The 10,026-nt window shown below is 30.9% G+C and overlaps 1 protein-coding gene and 1 pseudogene across 1 annotated transcript; both read right to left on the bottom strand.

Annotated features, from left to right (window-relative positions):
- Positions 1–412: 412 nt before the first annotated feature.
- LOC101511293 (putative pentatricopeptide repeat-containing protein At5g59200, chloroplastic) lies at positions 413–1,420 on the bottom strand (annotated as a pseudogene).
- A 4,200-nt stretch (positions 1,421–5,620) lies between these two features.
- On the bottom strand, positions 5,621–10,020 carry LOC101511933 (uncharacterized). The gene is made up of 2 exons (XM_004491208.4): positions 7,242–10,020; positions 5,621–6,247 (listed from the first exon to the last, which is right to left on the bottom strand). The coding sequence occupies exons 1-2, from the start codon at positions 9,835–9,837 to the stop codon at positions 5,913–5,915; spliced, it is 2,931 nt and encodes a 976-aa protein (XP_004491265.1). The 5' UTR covers positions 9,838–10,020; the 3' UTR covers positions 5,621–5,912.
- Positions 10,021–10,026: the final 6 nt, after the last annotated feature.

Raw genomic sequence — 10,026 nt, forward strand, 5'->3', positions numbered from 1 at the left:
GGACAAGAGGGATGTCACCAAAGAAGAAGCAACAATCAAAGAGAAGAACCAAGCCAACAAAAAATCAAACCGAAAAAGGAGCGATCAAAAAAAGGAGCAACAACCATATCAAAATCAACAAATAGGAACCACCAAAGAAGTAGCACCACGAAACCAAATCCAAACAAACCAAACCAAATAGAACCAACCAAGGAGCAACAACCATATCAAAATCAACAGATAGGAACCACCAAAGAAGTAGCACCACGAAACCAAATCCAAACAAACCAAACCAAATAGAACCAAACAAAACTAAATCATATAAAACCAAACTAAACAAAGAGAGAAGCAACAAAGCAAATCACTAGAGAGATTAACAATCAAACAGAAGAAGCAACAAAGCAACAAAGCAAATCACTAGAGAGATTAGCAATCAAACAGAAGAAGCAACAGACAGAGCGACAACACAGAAGATCAAATTTTCAGCCTCATCCAAGTATCCAACCCTTCCTAGAAGGTCAATCATATAACCATAATGCTCAATCTGAGGCACAATTCCAAATCTCTCCATTTCTTTGAAGCATCTTCTTCCTTCCTCTACCAAACCACAATGGTTGCAAGCAGATAACACACTAGTCATTGTTATCTCATTCGGTTCAAATCCTTCCCGTAACATTGCTGCGAATACTTCTAACGCTTCCTTCGCACAACCATTGACACCATAACCATTTATCAAAGCATTCCACGACGATGTATCTTTTTCATTCATCTCCTCAAAAAGCAATTTAGCTTTTCCAATTTCCCCACATTTTGCATACATATCAACCAAAGCATACACATGAACATCTTCATCAAGTCGGTTCCTTTGCACAAACCCATGAATCCAAACACCCAAATCCAAAGAACTCAAATCAGCAACATCAAGAAGAATACTCACAACCGTCACTTTATTTATTTCCACATCCAAACGTCCCCTCATTTCCCAAAACAACTTCAACGCATTGTGCGGTCGTCTATTCTCACAATATCCCCTAATCATCGCATTCCAACTAAGCACATTCTTGACAGGCATACAATCAAACATAAACCTAGCCGCCACAACATCATCATCCTCACAATAACCATGAACCATACTAGTCCAAGAAATAACATTCTTATCCTTCATCTTATCAAACAAATCCCTCGCCAAATCCATTCACCCCATTTTCACATACCCATCAATCATAACATTAGAAGCAGCAATATCTCTATCAGGCATAACATCAAAAAGCTTCTTGGCCTCGCTCATATCCCCACACCTAGCAAACCCAACAATAACAGCAATCCAAGAAACCAAACTTCTCACAAACATTTCAACCAAAGAAGTCCCAACATACAAATTAACACAAAACCCATTTTTCAAAATAACACAATGAACCTCCAAACCTTCTCTCAAAGCCATACAAATAATGAGACAAACACAATCACTGAGACAAAATAAATTAGGGATAACCTGGTGCTGTGCGAGCACGATTTCTCCCCCTACAGACGTCTTTTTACCGATCCGACCGTTGAAGACGAAGACCTGAATATTGTGAACCTTCTGTCCAAAAATCAGCAAAATCCAACGGTTAACGAATGCGCAATCGATGTTTTTGTGAGACTGATTTAACAAAATCGGGAACAGAGTTACTCTTCTCTTTTCTCTTTTGGTGGTTGCCTTTTCTATCAAAATAGTCTCTCTCTCTTCTCTACGGTAGATCCCAGGATGATAATTCTCAATCATCTCTTCATAACGATCAACTAAAATCCCCCAATAACCATGCAAATAATAATGATTCTCAAAGTAAACTTTACCTCATTATTCTTTTTAGCTCGGTTGGTTAGAGCGTCAAACCCTAATGGCTTGTGGAAACCCTAATAATTTTTTTTTTTTTTATTACTGATCTACTGAACATAAACGAAAAGCTACAAAGAAATGGTAAAGCAGAATTGGGACACGGTTTAACGAAAAAATCTCACTGAATATTGGAATGTTAGAAAAGAGAAACTATAATTATATTCCCTAATTGTTGGGAACTCGACAGCCGAATAGAGGCGGGATCGTTCAAGGAGGATCGAAATAGGCTCTAGATACCATGTTAACAATGAAAAGAGGAAGAAGAGAAACAACCACTCTATGGTTTCATAACATATAATGAACCAAACTGAAGTTAATAGGGTTACACTGAGTATATATATAAGAAAATAGAATTGTCTAAAATACCCTTACTACTAATATATAATAATATTATCTAACAGTCACAACAACATTGAGGAGAAAATAAACGATAGGGAGCAATAGCATAAGGAGATAATTAAGAGACTTTTGAGGAGTTGAAATTCGAGTAAAATGTGTCAAATTTTTAAGTAAAAATATTTTTTTTACGGTTTTTTTCTTCTCTTTAATTTGATCAATACAATTATTCTTTATTTGATTTTATTTATAATAATGAATAACTAAATTCTTTTAAGATTTTGGGGGATTTTGTAACTAATATACCTTTTACTATGTCTTAGATGTCTAGAATAGTTTTATTTTGATTATCTTTTATTATTCAATTAAATTTTTATATTGTTCTAATTACGTGTTATAATTTATCACTATTTGCAAGTTTTTGATTAATTAATTGTTAGTGATTGTACTGCAATTGATTAGTGGACGTATAGGATAATTGAGACTGTAAATTATTGCATGACCAACTTTAATTTTAGTCTTTCAATCATTCAATATTTTTATTCTCTACGCATTTTTTTTTATTTGAACTTTTTGCATGACCAAATATGAGGATAATTTAAAAAAATAATATTAATTGCAAATGACCAAACAGGTTAATAGTCTTAGTAAAGAGATTGATAATTGAATCAAAAGAAAGGAATTTGAATAAAATTAGAATCAAGGGTAATCAAAGTCAAAAGTGTAGCCTTAGACTTATCTCTATTGATCTTCAACGTTACGTTTGTATTCTTAAGTTATTGTTATTTGTTATTTTGTTATCATAACCAATTCAGACATTGTTGTTTGTCTAAATAATAAATAGTTTTAATTAGTGTGGTACTTATTAATCAATTCATTTAGATACAATAATCTTTTAGACTACTTATGCAATAAAATACATTTGCTCTAAGTGTTTCTTAAGGCAACAATTAGGAGTAATACTCTTCGACCTAAGGGGTAGTGGTATTAAGACCACTTTAAAATATCAAAGGGATGGAAATACATAAAGGAGAAATGCTAAGAAGTGCGTCGAACAAAAGAAGCGAGAAAAAAGAAAGTTGTGAAATGCATCAAATTTTTGCATACCTTTTCAAATGGTTGAACACTCTATTTACAGTGATGGAAAAAAAAACGATCAAAAAGTGAAAGACTCATATCAAGTGACTGTTGGAAACCGAATGCCCAAATTGAGATGGATTGTGACCGATTTTTTTTTTTTTTGAAAGAAATAATATTTTAATTTTGTTTTCTAAAAAAATTAGTACACCACCTGGTTGCACATCAAGATGAGTTAGACGACGACCACAAGGTCCCGCACACGCATGGTGTTCAAGTGATATGTGTCCTTTTCAATTTCAAAACTTTGTACCCCTTAGGGCATGCACCAATTGTTCCACCTCCACCTTATATAAACTAGTGCTTTGTGGAATATATTTCATGTGTGACTTTAGTTGTTCTCTTCGTCGATTCTTATGAAGCGACGACTCTCTTCGATCTATCTATTAGTATTACCATGACATTGAATACGAAGAAAATGATTAAGATTACATTGATTTTGAGAAAAAGATTTCGTGAGTGAAAGTCACGATTTATGTTGCTTGTGGTTGTAATATGTTGGTTAGATCCTTAAATTTACCATTATTTACATATTCATTTTATATGTCATCTTATTAAAAAAATGTCACGTCACTTGTTTTTTGACCAAAATAAAAATTGATTGACTAATGTAAAATTTGAAGAGCAAAAATAAATAAATTAAAAGTGCAATTAAATATACTTTTTAATAGAATATTAGAATAAAGTTAAAAATTGAATAAATAAAAAAATCAATGAATAAAAAAAGAGTACAACAAAAGATACAAAATTGTTGACAAAGGTAGCATGGGATAAGAACTATAAATGTTGTAAAGGATGAAGAGACATGAGAAAGATTGATATTTAAAATAAAAATTTCCTGAAAGTTAAATAGATACAAGAATTTGGCTTGGGAAGGAATTAAAACGAAACAATTTTTTGTTTGAGGAATTAAATTAAATAATGATATATTAGAAAATAAAATTAAAAGGGAGGAGGGTGTATAAGTAGATACATGGTGTGAATAGTAAATCCTTTTTTTATACCTGACCCAACAAAACAAGCTAGTTCAAATTTGTGTTACCAACTTAACAACTCATGCTGCATGCGTAAATGGGTAAGGTAAAGAAAATTTTATGATAAATATATCTCAACACATTTTTCATTTACTTTCCATAAATACCATTCACTCATTATTTTAGAAAACACGTGTCACACAGAACATTATAATATAAAAAAAATCAGCCCTCATCCTCTCTTATTTTAGTGGAGAGAGAGGTGATTTAAAATTATTTTAATTATTTGAAATCATCCTTTAAAACTTATTTATTTATTTATTTAAATACATTGTTTCCATATAGAATTAGTTTTCTTTTATGATTTATATTTATATGGGATTATGTCTTTTGAATACAATGTTGTTTTGTTTGTTTTTTTAGTGTGGTGTTGTTTCGTTTTTTTATCTGTTGTAGTGATATTTTGATTTAAATTTTAGATTGACAGACTAAATTTGATCAATTATATATTCGATTAATGACTTTGTCATCTTCAATATTATAGAAGATTTGGAGACATAAAATCTGAACACTTTAATTTTATCATATTAGTAGTAATTTTACCATTTTATGTTATTAATATGAATAATATGAATTTATTTGCATAAATTTTTTATTTTATTTTAATAATTTTGAATTTATATTATTCTTGATACCAATATAAATAAATAAATATATTTTTTTGTAATAAAAAAGAAAAAGAAAATTACGTGTCATACACATATTAATACAACTTTATGATTTCTGTAAAAGAATTACATTGAAAACTATGTATTTACTACCGATATGTGTCTAGAATATTTTTGAAGAAATGGTAAAATGTGAAGATATATTTAATGAGATTTCACATGATGAGGAGTTGAGTGAGATTTTTCCATTAAAATTTATTTGGTCCATCCTATTTTAAAAAAATGTAAATAAATTTTAATTGTGAGATCTTTCATATGATCCCTTATGTGAATTTCTCATATTGGAGAATTCAAATCAATAGAAAATAGCAAAGTCGCAACTATTACTTTTGACATCAATATTTATTTATTATTTTAAATTTAGTTGGTGGATAAATACAAAATTAACGATTATATTTGTCGCTCATAAAAAAACGATGATATTTATCGAAATTGTAGGCATATTGTTGTTGCATTTCACTATTTTAATTATTACATTAACAACAAGTTTGTGAAGAAAATGTAAAGGTAAATAAAATTGGATTAAATGTTTATGTAAAATTATTTATACCTTTGTTATTAAACTCAATAAATACTCCTAAAATAAATTATAATAAAGGGAAGTAAAAGTATGCTTTTCATTCAACTTCAATCCCAATCTCTATGAATTGTAGGATCAACATTAATTGAACTCTCCATTATTTCTAATGCATCATTATCCAACTATAGCTAATTTTGTAACATGCCTACAACATATATAGGAAAACAAAATGTTCAAATCTCAAATAAACAAACTAAGGAAAATTGGCACCTACAACATGAACACATTCATGTAAGGTACATCTTATTATTTATTTATTAATTTATTAATTTATAATAATTTCCTTGATGAATCACTCATTACATTTGAAATGTATTTGGTTGTTTTGCTTGTGCTAGCATTTCAACAACTTCCCTCATGGTTGGTCGTTCCACACTTTGTTCTTGAACACATAACATTGCCACAAAGAATAATTGCATTGCTTCATCTAATGGAATGTGATGTAACCTTCCATCAAGAATCTTCACCACTTTTTCTTTGTTCCAATCAGTTTGTAATTTTGTCCATTGAACAATGTCTATTCCTTCTTCACCAAAATCTCCCACTGGCCTTCTCCCTGTTAATAGTTCTAGTAACACCACTCCAAAGCTATATACATCACTTTTCTCATCCACTTTCAATGTGTATGCATATTCTGTAACATAAAAAAGATTTGTCTTTTGAATAGATACTAGATTTTTTAGAAACACAAAGTGATAAAAGTAACTCTCTACCTAAAAAGAAAGAAAGAAAGGATTCATTTGAATTTTGAAGTAAAAAAAAGTTTTAAAAAATAAGCATTAATTCATGTTTATTTTTCTGGGGTTTTGAGAAAGTAAATATTAGATCCTAACTTGGAGCCTGCCTAGATGGAAGAAAACATATGCTTTTGGTTATTGTGCATTTGTTGACTATACTAGAGATATGATAGTGGTTTTTATTTTTATTTTATATTTTATCAGAAAAGGATGATGCAAAAGAGCAAACCAAAACTAAGATAAGAAAAGAAAAAGATTGAAAGAATTTTCCTTTGTAAGTGGAGCCTTTGTCTAGTCTTGGAATTCACGTACATGCAGGACATGTTGTGGTCCCATAAAATGGCAAGAATATGCTATAAGACTATAGTGGTAAAAAAAGAGAATGTTTTGTTGTGTCAATTATAAATAACAGAAAAGTATATTCATCCTCTTCATATTGACTTTTTTATTATGAATATTTATTTGATTACTAAGTGGACCTAAATAAATCATCCCAATAATTGATGCATGTTTGAACTATTACTCATTTCACTTAGTCAAGTCAATACACTAATATAAACAATTTTTTTTGGTAGGTAGAAATTAATTTGTCCTAAACTTTTATTTACTATGTAACTCTTTGATTTTACTATACAAATATTAGAATTGATTTTGCCACATGTGAATGTAATTTTAATTAAAATATTAATGAGTTGTTATTTTCAAATAGAATTGAATTTCGTCTTGACTAAAAGCCATAAAAACTAGTTTTTGTGTTAGACAAAAGCTCTAAATTTTACATTACATTTAATTTTTTAAAAAAAAACTAGCAACTTCTAGCAAACCTTGAATCAAACATAAAAATAATCTATTTGAAATAGTTATAATCTTTTGAATATTAAAATGAAGTACCTGGAGCAATGTAGCCATAAGAACCAACAATAGAAGACATACATTCTGAAGTCCCATTAGCAGCATCTTGCAAGAACTTAGCAAGTCCAAAATCAGCAACATGAGCTTCAAATTCATCATTCAACAAAATGTTATTTGACTTAACATCTCTATGAATAATCAAAGGTGAACAATCATGGTGCAAATAGCAAAGTCCTTTAGCAGCTTCAATTGCTATTTTCACTCTAGTATTCCACTCAAGAAACTCACCCTTTTTCCCATGCAACACTTCACCTAAACTACCATTTCTCATGTACTCATAAACAAGCAAATTAGTCTCTCTATTTGAACAAAATGCAACCAATCTTACAATATACCTATGCCTTATTCTGCCAAGTGTTTTTATTTCAGCTGATAAACCATTATCATAAGAACAACCTTTGTTGATTCCTAACAACTTTTTCACAGCTACTTTTTCACCATTTGGCATTGTTCCTCCATATACAACACCAGCTCCACCTCTTCCTATGATGTTACTTTCTTTAACACATCCTAAGATATCTTCACTTCCATATTCCACCTTTTGAAATGTTGTTAGCTTCCATGAATTTGAGAATGTCCTACTTCTTCTTCTTCTTCTTCCTTTTCTACTCTTCATGATAGCTAAACTTGCAAAAATCAATGAACAAACTAAAAGTGCTAATGCAAATATAAGCTTATACTTCACAAGAACTCCAGGTTTCGCACGATTTATCGACTGAGACTCGAATATTTCCGATGAAGAACCGTTGCATGGACTATTCAAATTCTCACCATATCCACATAACTTAGGATTACCAACAAAGGATGTAGAATTAAAGACTAAGAATTGACCAACTTCAGGAATTGAGCCAGAAAAGTCATTATGAGAGAAATCAGCTGAAGTTAAGCCTTTAATAGCACCAAGTTCCTTAGGAAGTGTTTGGTTTAAGTTGTTAAATGAGACATTAAGATAGTTAAGTATGTGAATTTGAGAAACTTGAATTGGAATAGGACCTGATAATTTGTTCTGACTCAAATCTAAATAAGTAAGTGAAGAACATTCACCTATCTCATTAGGAATGTTACCTGAAAAGTTGTTGAGACTCATATCCAACCTTAGAATAGTTTTCAACTTTCCAATATCAGAAGGTATTTCACCTGAGAATCTATTTCCATGAAGAAGCAGAATTTGCAAATTGGGAAAGTTTCCAATAGAATTTGGTAGCGACCCGGATAAACGATTATTCGATAGATTCATCTGTCCGAGTTTCGAAGGTGAAGTGCTTGTTTGTTGTGGAAGAAAACCATGAAGAAAATTGTTTTGTAGTTCAAGAAGTGAAAGTTGAGGCAAATAAAGAAAACCTTTTGGTATTGTTCCTGTCAAATAGTTTTGTCCTAAACGAACTCTTTGAAGTGTGTAACATTTTCCAAGCTCATAAGGCAAAGAACCAAACAGAAAATTGTTAAGCAAGATCAATATCTTGAGACTATTTCCAAGGCATAAAGATTTAGGCACTAAACCAGTGAGTTTATTTGTTGACAAATCAAGTTCACTCAATTTACCATTCTGTCCAAGCTTTGAAGGAATTTCACCTGTGAAGTTGTTATGCCAAAGCTTCAAAACTTCCAAATTTGGTAACTCACCAATGAAAGGTGGAATTTCACCATGCAACTTGTTGATGAATAAGTTCAAAAGTGTGAGTTCATGAAGGTTTGAAAACTCATTAGGTATGTTACCAATTAGTTCATTGTTTGACATATCAAGAGATTTCAAGCTACTCAAGTTTCCTAGTTGAGATGGAATTGAACCACTAAGTTGATTGGTTTGCAAGAAAAGTGTGTCAAGTTTGTAAAGTTTTCCTAACTCATTTGGAATGAAACCTTTCAAACCACAATTTGCAAGATCAAGATGAACTAAATTAACAAGGTTACCAAAATGAATTGGAATTCCACCCTCAAACTCATTGTAATATCCTAAAAAAAGATGTGTAAGATTAGTAAGGTTACCAAGCTCATAAGGTATGAAACCTCTCAAATCATTACCTGCAAGAGACAAATAGTTAAGATTCAACATTTTTCCATAAATTAAAGGAATTTCTCCATAGAAAAAATTTCCTCCAAAATTCAAGTACTTGAGTTTAGGTAACATAGTGACACCCATAGGGAGTGAACAATTGAACTCATTGTTGTAAGCATCAAAAACTTCAAGATCTTTTAACATAGAAAATTTCCAACTCATCATGTTTCCATTGAACATGTTGTTGGATATGTTGAGGAATCTAAGGCTCTTTAGTTTTGTGATGGAAGATGAAAAAGTGCCTGAAACATTCATGTTGGACATGTCTAGTGACACCACAGAACTATTGTTTGTATCACATTGAATACCATTCCAAGAACAAAGGGACATGTAGTTAGACATGTTCCATGTTTTCAAAGAAGTTTTGGCTTCAAAGTCTTGTTTCAGAGAAACTAAGATAGAAGCTTGTTTTCTCAAAGACATTGGAAGTGGTGATGAAGAAACAGAAACAGAAATAGTAGTATTGAGACACAAAAGAAAGAGGGTATAGAGTACAAAGATGAAGGTAGGAGAATTCATTATTTGTGAGATTACTAACTAGCTTAGAAAAGAGTAGGATTTTCTATGAGAAACAAATATATATTATAAGAGAGTGAAACTATATGAAAGTGAAAGTTTTAGAATATTATTAGATTTTATAGTGAATATACACTAGTAGATGCAGAGAGGTTGAGAAAAGTTCTTAGCATCCTATGTCTTGTTCTCTTT

The sequence above is a fragment of the Cicer arietinum genome, chromosome 2 (assembly GCF_000331145.2).
Source record: "Cicer arietinum cultivar CDC Frontier isolate Library 1 chromosome 2, Cicar.CDCFrontier_v2.0, whole genome shotgun sequence".
NCBI classification, from domain to species: domain Eukaryota; kingdom Viridiplantae; phylum Streptophyta; class Magnoliopsida; order Fabales; family Fabaceae; genus Cicer; species Cicer arietinum.

Coding starts and splice junctions, on each gene's coding strand:
- LOC101511933 (XM_004491208.4), bottom strand. CDS start 9,837: ATGAATTCTCCTACCTTCATCTTTGTACTCTATACCCTCTTTCTTTTG. Junction 6,248..7,241: donor TTATGGCTACATTGCTCCAG/GTACTTCATTTT, acceptor TTTATGTTACAG/AATATGCATACACATTGAAA.